General features: G+C 39.1%; 1 protein-coding gene across 1 annotated transcript in view; it reads left to right on the top strand.

The window, feature by feature from the left end:
• Rc3h1 (ring finger and CCCH-type domains 1) overlaps positions 1-19,690 on the top strand; it is a 76,845-nt gene that overhangs the window by 48,214 nt on the left and 8,941 nt on the right. Inside the window, exons 7-14 of the mRNA XM_028864470.2 lie at positions 352-484; positions 3,458-3,576; positions 6,271-6,383; positions 6,688-6,969; positions 7,446-7,660; positions 11,172-11,539; positions 12,527-12,691; positions 17,909-18,058. Of these exons, the coding sequence (XP_028720303.1) occupies positions 352-484; positions 3,458-3,576; positions 6,271-6,383; positions 6,688-6,969; positions 7,446-7,660; positions 11,172-11,539; positions 12,527-12,691; positions 17,909-18,058 (1,545 nt within the window). The remainder of the gene's footprint in view (positions 1-351; positions 485-3,457; positions 3,577-6,270; positions 6,384-6,687; positions 6,970-7,445; positions 7,661-11,171; positions 11,540-12,526; positions 12,692-17,908; positions 18,059-19,690) is intronic.

Below are 19,690 nucleotides of genomic sequence, written 5' to 3'. Positions count from 1 at the left end.
TTAAGAACTCATTCTGTATGACTATTCAGTGGCATTATTCTATCATCTGATATGATTTCTAGATTATACTTCCAAAATTCAGTTATTTGGAAGGATTACCAAGAACCCAGCTAAAAGGTGGTATTGGAAGAAAGGCCTTACATTTGAAGTATGTGATAGCAGAGAAAACAGTATTGTACACAATGTACCAAGCTGTGGATAGAGAAATCTTGTTTAGGTAGCAGGTAATCAGTCTGGCCAAAGCATAGATTAGGTGGATAGACACAAACTAAAATTAATAAATTGCAAAAATGCAGGTGTAAATAATCTGTGTTTGAAAAGGGAAATTAATGTTGTCCTTTTTCTTTTAAGTTGCAGACCCCTGCCTCTTTTGCACAGAGTGTTCAGGAGCTAACAATTGCTCTCCAGCGGACTGGAGACCCGGCAAACTTGAACCGACTAAGACCCCACTTGGAGTTACTAGCAAACATTGACCCTAGTCCAGGTAAAGCCAAGAGAAATTAATGGACTATTTATGTGTACCTCAGTACTGCTTGGTGATTCTTCAGTTGTCTTCTGTTACATTTATCTCAAGTTTCCCAAAGTCATTTTCCCAGATATTTTCAGCAGTATTTTAGGTTTTGCCCCAGATAATATCCTCTTTATCTCATTAGTTCACCTTAACTAAAATTCATTCAGTACTTTATAATGTACTGCTTACCTCACTAAGAAAATAGCTCTCCTTCATAACTCCTGCCACAGCATGCTGTATTTTCCTCTTTTGACATCTTCCTCTTGTGACATCTGTCACAACTCCTTTTCTCAGTTTTCCTTTAGCTGCGTACCCATTATCCTATCTTCTCATAATACCTTGTTCCATTAATTATTCTCTATACCTTTTCTTGGGCATTCCTTTCTCACCCCTCCTTGACCTGAAAATGTACCCAATGACCTGTTAGCTGAACAATATTTTAGCTTTTGTCTTCTCAGGGTTTACTTTGAATGCAGAGCTAACACTCCATACTGCTACTACAGTTTGCTGGTCACTACTTCCGGAGATGATGTCAAATCCTTAAGCTACTTCCTATATTCTCAGCACTTACTAATATTGGATGCCTCTTTGATACAGAAAAGCTTCTGCTGCTTTATTTTTATGTGCATCACCCCACACTACCCCATCCACAAAAGTGGTGTCTGAACCGTTGGAGCTGTTTCCTCTGCATCCTTGGCATCAAGTGTTACCTCTGTATAAAATAGATTTCCAAAGAGCTCTGTCAATGCTGGTGTTATCACTTCAGAGCCATTTCCCAAAAGTTCCTGATGTCATTGTCATCTGTTCCGTGTTTCAGAGTGAGTTCATCTTTGTGCCTACTCTTCTAGCTGTTTTCTTTTGTCATCTGAATGTTATCCTTGCTTTGAGACATAGGGTTTATCTGTTCTTTTTTGCTAAGCCCTTCTGAGGCCAAAAGAAAGCATTGGATCCCCTGGAGCTGGAGAGTTACTGATGGTTGTGAGCTGCCCTGTGTGGATGCTGGCAGCTGAATCTGGGTCTTCCGTAAGTGCAGTCTCATTTTGACTGTCTCTCTAGCCCCACAATGTGGCTTGTTACTCTTTGTCTTTGAATCAGTTTTCTCGACTTCCAGGCCACCCCATTCTCTTAATTTCACTTGTCAGTACCATCTGCTGATTTTACATTTCCATAATCTCTGACCTTTTGAATGAGTTATACTCATCCCAAGATTATCTTATATCTTTAAATATCATTATTGGACAAATTTGCCACATTTCTTCAGTTCTGGGATCTTTTTAAAAGTTGATTTTAGATTTATTATTTTTATTTTCTGTATATTAGGGTTTTGCTTGCATGTGTGTGACTGTGTGTCTTCATGCCTGGTATCTTTGGAGGTCAAAGAGGGTGTCAGATTTCCTGGAATTAGAGTTAAAGATGGTTGTGAGCCACTATGTTGTTGGGTTTGTTTGCTTGCTTGCTTGCAGTTTGGTTTTTTTTTTTTTTTTTTTTTTTTTTTTTTTTTTTTTTTTTTTTTGGCTCATTGTGTGTCTGGTCGTCTTGCTATGCTTTGCTGCCCAGTTAGTTTGGTTTTTTAATTTTTTTTTTTATTTTTCTTTGTACAGTTATGTATGTCATGTCTTATTAAATAAACACAGAGAATTAAAAGAAAAGAGTAGATCAGACTAAAATCTTACTCTGCAGTGCTAGTTGAAGAGCTTCTTCTGTTTGTTGTCTTTATATCTTTCTGTTCTGCTTCTCATTGTTGTAAAAACATGACTGTCGTACTGCTGTAAGTACGTCAGTCTTAAAGTATGTTCAATACTGCTGTATCTGAACACACAGAAATCTACTAGCTCTTCTAACACCACGCTCTTGCTATCTTAATAGCTTGACCCAGGGCAACTTTATTATTAACATACAATTAAAATCATATTTCAGTACAAATAAAATATCACCATAGTGGTATAAATTTATCTTTTTCCCCAATTTTGGTGACACAGAATATAACGGCATGTGTGTCAATTGGTCTTTTAGGTCCAGACCCTTTTCCCCAGCACTGTGTTGTGTTTGTATCCATCATGTTGCTGGCCCAGTCTAGCAGTCCTCTTGAATGTCTAGTAAACATTTCAGACTTCATCTGTCCAAATGTGAGACCTTAAACCTCATCCTCCTAGTGTCTACTCTGTTCTTCCATTTGTTGGCCCAGAATCCTTAGAGAAACCCTGCTCTTCTTTTTCTCATAATGTATGTATGATTCATCAGCAGATTGCCTGGGCCCGCCCTTTCAAGGCCATTCCAAAAAAAAAAAGTGGTCTTTTTGAGTAACTGCTGACTTTTCCTTTGTTTTCAAACCTGATTCTCCCTCCCAGAGTTGAAATGCCATCTGTATTTTAAAACCCAGTACAAATACCATCAATAGTAGTCTTATATAGAATTCATCTATGAAAATGTCTTCTCACTTCATTTTGTGTGTGTTAATGTGTTATGTGCGTGTGTGCATGCTTGTGTTTGGAGGCAGTTTAAGAGAGAAAGGGTTTATTTTTTCTCACAGCTCAAGGTACTGTCTACTATGGTAGGGAAGTCAAGGCAGTAGGAGCTTGAAGCAGCTGTTCATATCACATCCACAGTCAGGAAACAGGGATGAATGCACAGTATTGCTTAGCTTGCTTTCTCCATTTTATATAATCCATGATCTTCTGCCTAGGGAATGGTCTTGGTACGGTTAAGATGGGTCTTTCTAGATAAGTTAACATAATTAAGATAATACCTCACAGGCATACCCAGAGACCCATCTCACAGGTGATTCTAGTTTCTTTTAAGTTGATACCTTTTAAGATGAGTAAGTGTCTGAAAGCTCTGTAATGATTAACTTGGTTGCATCAAAATGCTAATGTTTCCTTCATTGGTTTAATATTGGATAAAACATTGCTTAAGATTATAGGTTTTGTTTAATTTTTAATTTTATAGATGCTCCTCCTCCAACATGGGAACAGCTAGAAAATGGCCTCGTTGCTGTACGTACAGTAGTACATGGACTGGTTGATTATATTCAGAACCACAGCAAAAAAGGAGCAGACCAACAACAGGTAAGGAGTTGCTGTTTGAAATCTGCATATCAGCCACTCGGGGTATATCTAGAAACTGGTCAGTGTAGGTAGAGATACAGAGCAGAAGAAAATAATGATATGAAATAGTGATATGAATATTTTAAGACTGACTGTAGGGGCTGGAGAGAGGCTTAGTGGTTAAGAGTACTGGCTGCTTTTCCAGAGAACCCAGGTTCAAGTCCCAGTATCCACGTGGTGTTTCACAACCTCCTGTCACTCCAGTTCCAAGGTAATCAGATGTCCTGCTCTGGCCTCTGTGGGTACCAGGCATGCACTGGTTCATAGATATATATGTAGGCAAAACACCCATACATATAAAATAATTTTTAAAATTATTTAACAAAAAGACTCTGACTATAGAAATTTTAAGTTAGCCTGGTTAGTAATTAGTGTGTCGGTTTTGCTCAAGTAATTTTATCTGACACTAATTCTTATCGGTCGTTGTTCTGGGGATAGATTCTTTGGAGCCAGGCGCACGCCTTTAATCCCAGCACTCGGGAGGCAGAGCCAGACGGATCTCAGTGAGTTCGAGGCCAGCCTGGTCTACAGAGCAAGATCCAGGAAAGGCACCAAAACTACACAGAGAAACCCTGTATGGGGGAAAAAATAGATTCTTTGGTAAAGCTTATTCCATTCAAAATTGCTTACTCTCTTCACTTCATATTACATTTCAGTTTGATAATGTCACCTTTTGGGTACCAATGCTGTACCACTAGTACTTATCATATATTTGTAGATTTTTTTTAATGTTAGTATTTTAAGGAATTTCATTAATAATGTTTATTACACTAGTTTGCCAAAGCATCTTCAAATTTAAAAAAGTATCTTTTTACACTTATTTGTGTATATGTGTGTAGTAGTATACATGTGGAGGTGAGAGGACAACCTTGTGGGTCCTAAAGATCAAACTTGGCAGCATCACCCACCGAACCATCTTGTGGTTTTTGTTACTAGACAGTTATATGTTACACGATCACTACACAAATGTTAGAAGGGTATAGATTTTGGAAGTCTTTTTGGTCTTTTTTTGTGAGACAGGGTCTTACATAGCCCACTGTTAATCCCACTGAATGAGTGTGAAGACCATTAACTAAATTCTTTGGTCAAATTATGCAAGCTTTATTTTTTGTTGGGGTTATCTTCCTGAAGTGGTGTTTATATTAGCCCCTAAACTGCAAGGCTAGGGGGGTTTCAGTTACATAGGAACTTGGCAGAACATCTCCAATATTTTTTGTCAGAACATCTTATCAGGGTGGAGATCAGGGTATAGGGTATGGAACCTGTCAAATTCCAGAAAATGGCTCTAGACATGGTCAAACCCAGGTTTTACAGAAATAGGAGTGAATTTATTTTGACCTTGTGACAAGATGGGGTCAGGCTGGTCCATCGCCATCCTAGCTATGAGCTCATTGTATAGTTGAGAAAGACTTTGAACTCCTTGATATTCTTGCCTCTACCCCTAAATGCTGGGACTGCTGGTGTGTACCACTGTGTTTGGCATATACATTTTAAAGTCTTCAACTCTTTGGAAAGAGAACCTTGAAATTTATTGAGGAAAAATGTTTGATATTTTATGTATGTGTGTGTGTTTTTTTTCTGTGTATGTGCGTGCACCATGTTTGAGCCTGGTGCCATAAATCAGAAGAGGGCACTGGATCTCCTTTAACTCAAGTTACAAATGGCTGTAAGTCACTGTGTGGCTGCAGGGAACTGAACTGAATCCCAGTCCTCTACAAAGTGCTCTTAACCACTGAATCATATCTAGCTCATTATTAATTTCTGATAACACGCATATTTGAGAATATCAGCATGTTAGAAAAAAATGAGGACTTTAAAAACTTTTTTCTTTTTCTTTGAGAAGTTTATACAGTGATGATCTTGCTCATTCCCCAGACTTACCCACACCTCCAACTTATATCCTCTTTTTTAAAATTTAAAGTTGATGGCCCATCAACTGCAATTTGTACTATCCATATACACCATAGTCACCTATTCTCTGCACTGTGAGCAGTTGTGAGTTTCTGTGTTAACCTCATCCACTGCACAGAGAAGCTTCTCTGATGCGGGCTGAGAGCTGTACTGACCCCAGTTCAGGATTGCTCCACCCCTCGGGCTGTGTTGTTTTCATAGAAGCACTTTTATTTTCAATGTGTTTGGGTGTTTTGTCTGCATGTACATGTATGTGCTTGGTGCCTGTGAAGGCTGGAAGTGGGTGCCTAATTCCCTGGAACTGGAGTTCTAGATGGTTGTGAGCTGCTGTGTGGGCACTGGGAATTGAACCCAGATTCTCTGGAAGAGCAGCCCTAAACTCTGAACTCCTATACTATTTTTTAATTTTAGTTTTGGACCTGAAAAGGTCTCTTATCAGGCAAAAGCTTTTAAGCAACTAAGTTCAACACCTGGAACCCAGGTAAAAGTGTAAGGAAAGAACTAACTCCACAAAATTGTCCTTAGATCTCCAGTGGTGTCACACCACCCCACAGTGCCTCCCATCCCCCAAATAATAATTAAAATTTAATTTTAAGCTCTGTGATTCCCCCTCCCCGTACTTTTGCTTTGTAGATAGTAGATAAATATGGGAATTAGCTTAAATTATTTCGTGCTATCAGAATCCTAATCTGTAAAACATAAAAATTACATTTGTTACTGTGTAATATTTTGGTCTGGTCTTAGCCTCCACAGCATAGCAAATACAAAACATACATGTGCCGAGATATGAAGCAGAGAGGAGGATGCCCTCGTGGGGCCAGCTGTACGTTTGCACACTCACAAGAAGAACTGGAAAAGTAAGTGTGAGAGTCATGGGATGCAGACTTTGGAACAAGGAATAATTCGTTGGCTTTAAGAAATATAAAAAGAATCACTGAATTCTCTTCAGTGCATAAGAAATCTTTATGAATTAAGTACATTTCTTAAGTTTTTTAAAGTTTTTATTGCATTGTTTCTATGGGAAGCTATTTTATCATTAACTTGATATCAAAATGAGTCATTTCCACACAAAGTTTGAGTACTTTTTAACGATTTTAACTGATTTTTACTAATTGCTAAAAAATTTACTAATTTTGGTTGAAACATTTGCTTTTCATATAGATTTCGTAAAATGAACAAACGTCTGGTTCCCAGAAGACCCCTGAGTGCCTCTTTGGGTCAACTTAATGAGGTGGGGCTGCCTTCAGCACCTATACTTCCTGAAGAAGGTGCAGTGGATTTGTCTAGCAGGAAGCCACCTGCACTACCAAATGGAATTGTATCGGCAGGGAGCACGGTGACACAGCTGGTTCCCCGTGGCACAGACCCCGGCTTTGACTCTAGTCTGAAGCCAGGAAAGCTAGACCACCTGAGCAGTAGTGCTCCTGGGTCTCCTCCCGACCTGTACGTATCACATTTCTTCCTTGTAAACTGAGTAGAGGGGAAAAAATGTTTGGTTCTAAAGACATGCTTACTGGGTTTCATTGTTTTTTCTTCTGTTTTGAGTCAAAGTCCATCCTTTAACTCACTGCGTAGCCAAAGATGACCTTGCAGATCTGATCTTCCTGCTCTGACTCCCAGATACTGGGATTGCAGGCGTGCAGCGCTGCACCCAGCTATGTTATGCTGAGGATTGAACCCAACAACTGAGCTAAAGCCTGGCCCCCCAAAATTAATTGTTTGCCTTTGTACTTCTTTTTCCTGCACTAATGATTTTTTTTAAGGGGGGGTTAAATTTTTTTTTAATTTGTAGGAGAGATTAACATTCAAATATATCAGTTTTCAAAGTACTGGCAGTCTTTTAATGTGAAACATTTAATGTACATTAAAAGTATAGTTTAGAGACTTTAAATTTGTCTTCTATAATTTTGCTTCCTTAGGCTGGAATCTGCCCCTAAGAGTATTTCTGCCTTACCTGTGAATTCACATCCTGTACCTCCAAGGGGACCAACAGATCTGCCTCCCATGCCTGTCACCAAACCAATTCAGATGGTACCTCGAGGTTCTCAGTTATATCCAACACCACAAGCGGATGTTTATTATCAGGACCCTCGAGGAACTGCCCCAGCATTTGAGCCAGCACCTTATCAGCAGGGTAATGTCTTTCATTTAAGTCACCCAGATTTATCATATAGGTAAAAAGGATCAAGTCTATCAATTTTATAGACTGGATTAGCATTTACTTAGCAAGCAGACTGTGTAAAGCTGACCAAGAATGAAAAAAAAAAACAAAAAAAAAAAAAAAAAAAAAACATGTAGTGAATGCAAACTAAATTTACAGTATGGTTTCTGTCTTAGTTAGGGTTACTATTAATGCAACCAAACTCCATGACCCAAAAGTAAGTTGAGGAGGAAAGGATTTATTTGAGTTACACTTCCACATTGATGTTCATCACTGAAGGAAGTCAGGACAAGAACTCAAACAGGGCAGGAACCTGGAGGCAGGAGCTGATGCAAAGGCCATGGAGGGGTACTGCTTACTGCCCTACTCCCTATGGCTTCCTCAACCTGCTCTTCGTTAGAACCCAGGACCACCAGCCCAGAGATGGAACCACCCACAGTGGGTTGGGCCCTCCCTCATTGATCACTAATTGAGAAAATGCCTTACAGCCTCGTGTGGTGGTGCACACCTTTAATTCCAACACTTGAGAGGAAGAGGCAGGTGGATCTCTGTGAGTTTGAGGCCATCCTGGTCTACAAAGTATGTTCCAGGACAGCCAGGGCTATTATACAGAGAAACTTGGTCTTGAAAAACCAAAAAGAAAAAGAAAAGAAAGAAAATGCCTTACAGCCAGATATTGTGGAGGCATTTTCTCAGTTAAGGTTCCCTCCTTTCAGATCCCTCTGGTTTATGTGTCAAGTTGACATAAGACTAGCTGGCACAGTTTCCATATTGGCTTTGTAATACAGGTCTTTAGAGCTGCAGTTCTCAACCTGTGGGTTGTGACCCCTTTGGCAACCTTCTATCTCTAAAAATATTTACATTACGATTCATAAATGGGACAAAATTACAGTTATGAAGTAACAAAAAATAATTTTATGATTGGGGTCACACCATGAGGAACCTGTATTAAAGGGGCACAGCATTAGGGTTGAGATCCACTGATCTAAAAGTTCTATAGTACAGAGTCAGCTTAATAGTAAAGATTAGCTCAATGTGTTGCTGCATGCCTTTGATCCCAGCACTCCTGAAGCAGAGGCAGAAAAGATTAAAGGGGATGCTGATATTTCAAACTGAAGTGTTGATTGGTTCTGTCAGAGACGGTTTAACTTTGTTTTAATGGTAATAAAGTATCTTTCCTGTCCTCTTTTTCCTGTAGGCTTTCACCTTTAAGTCACATGTCACCTTTACATTCAAAACTAGTGAATTTTTATAGTTTTGTTATTGCTTATTTATTGGAAGGTTGGTTGGTTTTCTGAGACGCAGTTTTCTTGCAGTGTGTATACCAGACTTGCCTTGAACTTACTGTCGCCCAGACTGGCCTCTGCCTCACCCTCCTAAGTGCCAAGATTGCAGGCACCTAGCATAAGAATAGATTTTGATTGCTATAACATGACTGTAGGAGCCAGCTCCCACCTTTTCCAGGGTTCTTATGAGGAGGAGAGAGGGATAAGAAAATATTAGAAAGAGAGCCTAGTTGACAAGAAGAAAAACACAGGATAGCTTCAGGAGGTTCTGGGTCAATACCCAACAGCCTTTTCTATTTATCCAAAAGAGCTTTTTATAGCAATGCCAAGGGACAAAAGACCTCTCCCTTGTTAGATCAAAACACACTGCACAGCCAAGTGTAGACCTTTCCAAATACCTGGTAACCATGCCTGTGGTCAAATCATCCCCTTATGTAGCTCTGCTGGGTAAAGCAAGCTCAGATTCTTGGACCCTGAGTAAGTTCTCACTATGAAACCTTTGTGGGTCTCTACATATGACTGATACAGATTATATATCTATATAAAAGAATCTGACTTGATTTTTATCTTCTGAAAAACTGTTTTTGTTCAGGCAGTCAGTTTATAGCGTTATACTTTATCAGGAAGGGTTCAGTTACAGAGAACAGAAATCTTCGTAGCTGTATTAAGCATAAAAAGGTTTAGTGGAGGAATGGGCTTCTTCAAATTGGTGGAAGTACTAGGGAAGTGGGCTTAAACTAGGTTTTTAGAAAAGGAGTCCTAGAAAAGCACTACATGGCTGGTGTAGAGAGCAGAAGTAAAACCTTTGGTCTTAGCTGGTGGTTCCAGGTGAAAGTCTACTGCCACAGTTGCTGTCTTAAGAACTCTAGAGTCAGAGCAGCCATTAGATGTATGTATACAGCAAACTAGAACTTTTTTTTTTTTTTAAACAATTTACTTATCTTTATTTTTTTATGTACATTGGTGTATGCATGTATGTCTGTGTGAGGGTGTCAGATCTTAAAGTTACAGACAGTTGTTAGCTGCCATGTGGGTGCTGGGAATTGAACCTGGGTCCTTTGGTAGAGCAGTTGGTGCTCTTAACCACTGAGCCATCACTTCAGCCCCGCAAACTAGACCTTTTTAAAAACAATTATGGAGTGTTTGATGCAATATGTTTGAACACACTTCTGTCGGTGCCTCCCCTTACCACCCTCCCATCCCTTCCTTCCCAACTTTGAGGTTGCCTCTTTGTTGGTGTTTCTTTTCTTTCCCCATCAAGTTCAGGATATGTTGCTCAGCTAATCTTGAGAGTGGGACTTGCTTGGTAGTAGTCAGCCTACCTGGGGTCACATCAATAAGGAGAACTGACTCTCCCTCTCAGCAGCTTCAAACGCTAATAGTTCCTGAGCCACTGGGAGAATTGCATGTCCACCTTCCCCTCTATGCTGGGACTGGCTGGAGCTGGTGCAGGTCTTGTGCATGCTATATCATGAAAAGTGAACATGTAGCATGTCACAGCTAGCACATAATAGTTGAAGTTGAAACATTGCAATAGCAGAGCCTGCTAGAACAGGACTATAATTGCAGCTACTAAGGAGCCTGAGGCAGGAGGATCTCAAGTTTGAGGCATGCCTGGGCTACAAAGTGAGTTCAGTGCTGGTCTGGGCAATTTCAGAAGACCATCTCAAAATGAAATATTTAAAAAGGAGCTAAGAATCTTGCTCAGTAATAAAGTGCTTGACCAGTATTCATGCAGTCTTGGATATAAAAGTGTACAGAGTTTGAGAAACTAAAGTAGACCCTGAGTATCAAGGATGGCTTGTGAAAATTTTCCAGTGACTGTTGCATTAGGACAAACCAGAAGGAAGGATCAATTTACTATTTTAGATTATATGTAGATTGATCTTTTCTATTTATTTTTAATAGTTATTTGTTATTTGGAAGAGGAAGTTTCTCTGGGATTGAATTCAGGGCCTTATGAGTTCCAAGCAAACACTACCACTGAGCTGCATGCACTCTTGCCCCTAAGTATAGTATTTGCTTGCTAATTTTCATAAAGCTAGCCTAAACTGTACAAGTATTGTGAAAGTTTATAAAGAAATAAGTAGGTTATAACACTTAGGCATTTTAGTGTTTTAAAAGGAAAAAGAAAAGCTTATATAAAAAGCAGATGTGCTCACTATTGTTTTGTATGGTTCCTCTTTTATATTGTACAGGTATGTACTATACTCCACCACCATGTGTGTCCCGCTTTGTTCGACCTCCACCATCTGCTCCTGAACCTGGTCCTCCATACTTGGATCATTATTCACCCTACCTCCAAGATCGTGTTATAAACTCTCAGTATGGCACACAGCCACAACAATACCCACCTATGTACCCACCTCACTATGATGGCCGCCGTGTGTACCCTGCTCAGTCTTATACAAGAGAGGAGATTTTCCGGGAAAGCCCTATACCTATTGAGATTCCATCTGCAGCAGTACCATCCTACATGCCCGAGTCCAGAGAACGGTACCAACAGGTAGAGGGTTACTATCCAGTGGCTCCTCATCCAGCTCAGATCAGACCTTCATACCCTAGGGTATGCTGTATTTTTTTACTTATTACATAGACTTAATTTATATTTATGAGGATTCTTACTGTGCTATGGTAATAACCTTTTTAATTGGTTCTCTTTATATGAAAACATCTATTTCTTATCTTTTTTTAAAAAAGATTTATTTATTTATTTATTTATTTATTTATTTATTTATTATGTATACAGTGTTCTGCAGGCCAGAAGAAGGCACCAGATCTCACTATATATAGATGGTTGTGTGAGCCACCTTGTGGTTACTGGGAATTGAACTCTAAACCTCTTTAAGAGCAGCCAGTACTCTTAACCTCTGGCCATCTCTCCAGTTCCCCAAAAATCTATTTCTTAAATACTTTTTTAAACTTTCTTATTTTTTGTATATGTGTGCATGTGTGTGTGATTGGTGTATGTGTGAGAACACAGGTGCATGTGTGTCACTACACACTTGGGTCAGAGGACAACTCTTGACAGTAAGTTCTTTCTTTCCACCTTGTTCAGTACGGTCTCACTTGTTCTAGCTGCTGCTCAGCATACCCCAGGTTAGCTTGTCTGTAAGCTTCCAGCTGATTCTTCCGTCTGTTCCTCCCATATCACCATAGCGGACTGGGATTACACGTGTGCCCCGCCACATCTGACTCTCCTCAGAGGTTCTAGAGCTCAAACTTGGATTGTTAGGCGGTATCAGCCAGTGCTTTACCTGTTGGACCATCTCCCTGGTCCTGAAATGTGGCGTTATTTAAAAAAAAGCAAAAACATAATGGAAGCTTCACCAGTCTAAACATTGGTAGTTTGTGTACTAAGTCTAGATCAGCTAGGAAAATTAGAAAATCTTGAGAGTTTGGGTTGGCTTTCTTTTTTCTTTTTCTTTATTCTCTTTAGTGTTGATATTTCTGGATGTTAAGATGCGTATATATTCTTCTGATTTAAATATATATGCTTAACTAATATGTGCTGGAATTCTTTGTCAACTTTAAATAATCTTTCGATTTTCAGGAGTCTCCTTATAGTCGGCTTCCTCCTCCCCAACCTCATCCTAGCCTGGATGAGCTACATCGCAGACGGAAGGAAATAATGGCCCAGCTCGAGGAAAGAAAGGTTATCTCTCCACCTCCTTTTGCGCCTTCACCAACATTGCCTCCCACATTCCATCAAGAAGAAGTAAGCATGTCATTTTTAATCCTGTGTGTTAATTTTGCCATTATCATTTTTAATGGTAATGTAGCCTATTTAAGAAATGAGAGCAGGCATTGCATGAGTTGGCCGTTTGAAACCTGGAGCTTATGCAGGGACACTTGGCTCAGTCTGAGAGGAAGGGACTGGACCTCCCTGGACTGAGTCTACCAGGTTGATCGCAGTCCTTGGGGGAGGACTTGTCCTGGAGGAGGTGGGAATGGAGGGTAGGCTGGGGCTAAGGGGAGGGGGTGGGAGGGGGGAGAATAGGGGAACCCATGGCTGATATGTAGAACTGAATGGCATTGTAAAATAAAATATATATATAAAGAAAGAAATGAGAGCAGGGTGGTTGGTGGTGATGCACATCTTTAATACCAGGAGGCAGAGGCAGACAAATCTCTGAGTTTGAGGCCAACTTGGTCTACAGAGTGAGTTCCAGGATGACCAGGACTACACAGAAAAACCCTGTCTTGGAAAAAAAAGAAAGAAAGAAATTATCTGTTCACGAGGAGATGTTTGTCAAGTTTCAAAATTATGAGGCTATTTTTCTTTTTTCTTCCAGAGATTTATTGTTTCATTTTACATTTAGATCCATAACCCATTTAGAATTGAGTTAGAATCAGGGTCTATTTTTCTTCTGTAGGGATAGCTCATTGACCCTATACCATTTAATGATTTGAGCATTGTTTTTTCAGTGTCTTGCAGTCAGCTTTGGCATGATTACTTTATTAGAGTAGGTATGATGGCACATATCTGTCATTCTATCTAGCACAGCGGGATACCGAATCAGAAGGGTTATATGTTTGAGACAGCCTGGTCTACATAGAAAGAGGCTCTGTCTCATTGACCTATTTTTGTTTATTCATTCATTTGGGGGCTAAGATTTGGAGGGTAAGATCCAGACTTGGGTTGTCAGTGTGAATAGCACATGCTTTACTTGAGCACTTGGCTAAGTCTTGACTTACTGACATAGGATTTTCAGTATTGAACTCAAAGTGAATAAACATGTTAGGAGTTAGGGAGGGGGTTAGTTCAATATTAATGTCGTTTGACCAGCATGTGTGTGGCCTGAGGTTCAGTTCCCAGCACTTTTAAAGCAAAACAAACCCACAAAAGAATCAGCATGTTGATTTCCATAAAAATACCTGCTTCCGTTTTTATTAGGATTTATTGACTCTAGATGGATTGATGCTGGCCAATATGGTAGTCACTAGCCACATGTGGTTGTTGAGTACATAATTATGTGGCTGATTCAAATCCAGATATGATATGCTGTAAACATAAAACATATACTAAGTCTCTATAAACATAAAATATACACTAGATCTAAAGATTCAGTACCCCAAACTAAAATCTTATGTTAATTTTGTTTTATTTTGCTTTTTGAGATTAGTTGTCACTACAGTCCCTGGCTGGCCTGAAACTAACTTATATATATAGACCAAGTTGGCCATAATTTACAGAGATTCACCTCCCTCTGTCTTCTGAGTGCTTGGATTAACAGCATGACCAAACCTGGCCTTTGTTCATGTTTTTAATATCTTAGATATATAGATTAAATTAAATTTCACTAGGTTTTTTCCTTGTTTGCTTGCTTGCTGGCTTGTGTTTGAAATTGGGGTCTTTTTTGGAGTTCGGCCAGTTTAGGCTGACCTCAAACTCACAGCAGTCCTGCTACAGCTTACCAAGTGTTGGGATTACAGACCTTAGTGCTTCTACTTTTCTAAGTATGACTGCTAGAAATTTTTAAATTACATATATGGACCACATTCTGTTTCTGTTGGACAATGTTGCTCTAGATCAGTATTCAAAGAAACTACACCTTTCTATCAGCATGATGTACCCTTAATTTATTTGCATAACTAACTTCTTTTTTTTTTTTTTTTTTTTGGTTGGTTTTTTTGTGTATTCAAGACAGGGTTTCTCTGTGTAGCTTTGGAGCCTGTCCTGTAACTCACTTTGTAGACCAGGCTGGCCTCAAACTCACAGAGATTCACCTGCCTCTGCCTCCCAAGTGTTGGGATTAAAGACATGCGCCACCACCTCCTGCCCATATAACTGACTTTTAAAAACTACTTTAAATGTAATTCTTTTTGAAAATTCTCTTTTTAAACTATATTTACTTATTTGGGGGCTAGGGAGTCGTGTCTAGAGGTCTGAGAACAGTTGTTAGGAATAGATCTTCTTCCTACTGTGGGTCCTGGGGCCCAAACTCAAGTTATCAGGCTTCTTGATAAGTGCCTTGATGTGCTGAGCCATCTTGCTAACCCACAATTTCGGTTTTTTATTTAAAAGAAATAGACTTTAAGTGTACACACAGATCATACACAGTAAATATAATTACATTTTTAAAAAGAATTAGATTTTTGTTTAGTGACTCTTCTATTCAACAGGTTTGCTAAATTTCCTTCTTAATTCTAGTATTTGTTGTGTCCTAGTATATAATCACCTTTTTTTTCCTTTTCAGAATTACACGTTTTCTTATCTTGTTGCTCTACAGTATGATGTTGAATTAAGAGTGGTAATAGGTATTCCTGACTCATTTTTAGTCTTTGTGTAGAGAAAGCAAAAAGTCTCTGTTTCTATTTCCATAATTTTTAAATAATTGAAGCATAAATTAAGATGTATTTTAATTTGGCAATAAACCAACAGTGTGGTTAAAAACAATTAAGAGGGGCTGGAGAGATGGCTCAGAGGTTAAGAGCACTGACTGTTCTTCCAGAGGTCCTGAGTTCAATTCCCAGCAACCACATGGTGGCTCACAACCATCTGTAATGAGATCTGGCTCCCTCTTCTGGCCTGAAGGGATATACGCAAGCAGAACACTGTATACATAATAAATAAATTAATTAAAAAAAAAAACAATTAGGAAAGATGTGCAAATTAGCATAGACAGTAAAACTTAGGAGGGGATGCTTGGTTTATTTACCATAGTGCTACAGTTTTGAGCATTGCATTTAATGTTTCTATAAAATAGTGCTAATAGATTTGTTTGAGTTTGGGTTTTTTTGAAACAGAATCTCATACTGTAGCCTGGATTCACCTTAAATTCACTTTGTAGCATAGCTGATCTCAAACTCATGGTCTCCTGCCTCAGCTGGAATGCTGGGATTACAGGCGAAACGAACTCTGCCCAGCAAAACATGGCTGATAGTTGTCATGAGTGTGTGTTGTCCTCATTTTCCTGTTTCTGATACTAATATTTTTTCCATTGGTTAGTCTTGCTAGGAATTTATCAATTTTATGCCTTTTAATTAGACAATTTAAGCTGAAAATGTAGCTCAATTGGTAGAGTATTTGCCTTGTGTGCACAGATCTCTGGGTTCAATCCATAACACCTTATAAACTGGGCAAAGAGGCAAGAGGATCAAAAGTTCTAGGTCATCCTTGGCTAGATAACAGGTGTGAAGCCAACCTGGGAGATATGAAACCTCATCTCATACTTCATTCATAATGAATATGTTATGTTATACATAATGTATCTAATTAGAGTATTGTTTTTTTTTCCAAGTCAAATAGTATGTTTAAAGAATATGTTTTATGCCAGACATGGTGGCTCATGCCTTTAATCCCAGCACTCAGGAGGCAGAGACCGTCGGATCTCTGAGTTCGAGGCCAGCCTCCTCTACAAAGGGACAGCTAGGGCCGTTACAAAGAGAAACCCTGTCTCGAAAAACAAACCAATAAAAATAATATGTTTTGCATTCTTTATATGTAGAATTATGAGTCTAAGCAATATTGCTAACTGAAAAACTATGCATAATAAACAATGAAAGTTGGAAAGTGAAAACTGAGTGTGGTGGTGCATGCCTATAATCTCCGCACTCAGGAAGTTGGGGCAGGAGGACCACCATGAGCTCAAGGATGCTCTGAGCTACATATGGCAAGATTCCATTAAAAAAAAATATCAGTAAAGTGAAGGTTACTGTGCACAACAAATAGTAACTTTTTTAATGTATAGAGGTAATCTCACGTGACGTTCATGGTAACACTGTCTCTCCAGAGTGCTAGGTTAATGGCGTGCATCATCATGCCTGGCTTGCTCTATATTTAAACTTCCATTCTGATTATGAACAGCCTACATATAGTTGTACTAAATTTATACATTACAGGAATGCATGATATAGAAAGAATACTTTCTTCAAACTCCCATTTCCTGTAATGACTGAAGGTTTTGTTACGTATTTCAACTTTTCTATGTGCATGAACACATTTAGTGTTTGTTTGTGTGGATTTTTTTTTCTTTTGCTTAACTTGGATGTACATATTAATGTGCATTTATCTCATTCTTCTTTGTAGCTGAATGATATATAACATTCAGGTGGAAGAGCATACTTGTTAGGTGGTAATATATTCTAAAAGTTATCTGTTCTACATGAGAGAGTGCATATGAAAGGACTTTAAAAATGTTAAGCATTACAAAAGTATAAATGTCAGGCGGTGGTGGCGCACGCCTTTAATCCCAGCACTCGGGAGGCAGAGCCAGGTGGATCTCTGTGAGTTCGAGGCCAGCCTGGTCTACAGAGCGAGATCCAGAAAAGGCGCAAAGCTACACAGAGAGAAACTCTGTCTCGAAAAACGGGGGAGGGGGAAATATAAATGTTGTAATTTAATAAAAAAAAAAAAATACATTGGCCTTGGAATGGGCATTGTTATTGGATAACTATAGCACTTCAGTCAAAAAGGTAAAAATGAGGCATCTTACCCTTTTACTTAATTTAATCAAGCCCAGGGCCAGAATGTATTCAAGACAGGGAACATAGCTGTTGAAGAACATGAGCAAAGCTTTGTTGCATCACCACCCACCTCATAGAGCATATGAGATGCTTAGAATGTTCTTGTTTACCTGAGATGTTACTAAGGCTCCTTGAGGACAATCTAGCAAATGTGTAGCCTGGTATACACTTAAATGTTGACTGCATCTAAGATAGTGGGTAAAATGCTAACTAAACCTCTCAAGATCCTAGCTTGATTCACTGAAGGATATTGAAATACTTCTTTTTTTTTCTGCTAATAACTATTATGAAGGCTAAAATAATTTCATATTTTTCAGTCTATAAAAATCTATTCTGACACTTAATAATCAAATAACTGTCATTATATTGCTTCAATTTGATGTTCTAAGAAGGTCCCTGCTTTCCCTGTTTTATTAACTCATAGACCCATTTCCTATTTTCTTTTTTTCCTCCTTTCCATCTATAGTTTTTGGATGAAGAATTCAAGGTAGCTGGGAAATACAAAGCAAATGATTATAGCCAATATTCTCCTTGGTCATGTGATACCATCGGCTCCTACATTGGAACCAAAGATGCAAAACCCAAAGATGTGGCAGCAGGGAGTGTGGAAATGATGGTATGTGTAATGGCTAAGCCATAATTAATACAAATCTAGATGCATAAATTCTCATCTATTGAAGGCTAGGGACAAATAATTGAGTTTTGCTTTGTTTCATTTAAGTATAAATTATTTTATTATTCGACAAAGAAGAATATTGTATATCATTTTAGGGGGCAATTTCCCAGCAATTGTTCCCAAATAAACACAAGTTAAATAATTTTTAGGTATTTAATCAAGATTCTAGATTTCAGGGTGGAGAGATGATTCACTGGTTAAGAGATTGTATTGCTATTGCAGAGGACCTGAGTCTTGTTCCCAGTCCCCAAGTTGAGCAGTCCACAACCACCTGTAATTCCAGCTCCAGATGACCCAATACCCTCTGGGCTTTGTGGGCACCTGCCCTCAGTGCACATACCCACACACAGATGTACAAAGACACATATTAAAATAATTTGCCAGCCATGGTATTGTGATACTTTAATCTCAGCACCAGCCATGGTATTGTGATACTTTAATCTCAGCACCAGGCATCCAGAGGCTGGCAGGTCTCTGTGAGTTTAAGGCCAGCCTGGTCTACATAATTTTAGAACAGCCAGGGCTGTATAAAGAGACCCTACCTCAATCAATCAAATCAATCAATAAAAATAATAATTTTAAAAAATATTTTAGGCTGGGCGGTGGTGGCACACGCCTTTAATACCAGCACTCGGGAGGCAGAGGCAGGTGAATCTCTGTGAGTTCGAGGCCAGCCTGGTCTACAAAATGAGTTCCAGGACAGGCTCCAAAAGCTTTACAGAGAAACCCTGTCTCAAAAAAACAAAAACAAAAATTTAGATTTATTCACCAAATAAATTAAAACTCTTTTTCCAAGTCTGTAGTTTAAACAACTAACTTGAATCAACTTGGGTCAGAAAGTAAGGTTAAGTTCTTTTCTCGATTTAAAAACCTACTTTTCCTGCTATATGGGGATACTGCAAAAGCCTTGAGCTCACACATCACCATGACTTGTATTCCTGTCACCATCATTATGTCTTTAAACAAAAAGACAGTGTCAGGTCTGAAGATTGTGAAGAGTCTGGAGTGTTCCTTCCAAGGACCCCATAAATGTGAATGAGTGTGGTAAGGTACCCCAACTTTATGACACTGAGAGATAGCCTATGGTAGTGTCAGACTGTAAGAGTGTTGGGGTTGATGTTTTAGAGTCTTGAAAATTCAGTTGTTTTGAGTCCTCACTTCTCTGTAGTCCAGGAAGGCCTTGAACTTTGAATCCTCCTTAGTCATTGAGATTACCAGCATGAGCTGTTATGCCCCGAGTTTCTCATTTCTATAAAAACTTTGCTCACAGAAAAAGAATCTTTCTGAGGGATTTTCTAGGTAAAGGGGTCACCTTTAGCAGAATATAACTTTAAAGGCCCAGTGGTTAAAGTGCTTGCCATACAAGCATGAGGACCTGAGTTTGGGTCCTCAGAATCCACATCAAAAGCTGGGCAGGGGCTGCAGAGATGGCTCAGAGGTTAAGAGCACTGGCTGCTCTTCCAGAGGTCCTGAGATCAATTCCCAGCAACCACATGGTGGCTCACAGCCATCTGTAATAAGATGTGGTGCCCTCTTCTGGCATGCAGGTGTACATGCAGACAGAATACTGTA

This window comes from Peromyscus leucopus, chromosome 15 (genome assembly GCF_004664715.2).
Source record: "Peromyscus leucopus breed LL Stock chromosome 15, UCI_PerLeu_2.1, whole genome shotgun sequence".
In the NCBI taxonomy this organism is placed as follows: Eukaryota; Metazoa; Chordata; class Mammalia; order Rodentia; family Cricetidae; genus Peromyscus; species Peromyscus leucopus.
This window is presented reverse-complemented; position numbering and strand designations above follow the sequence as displayed.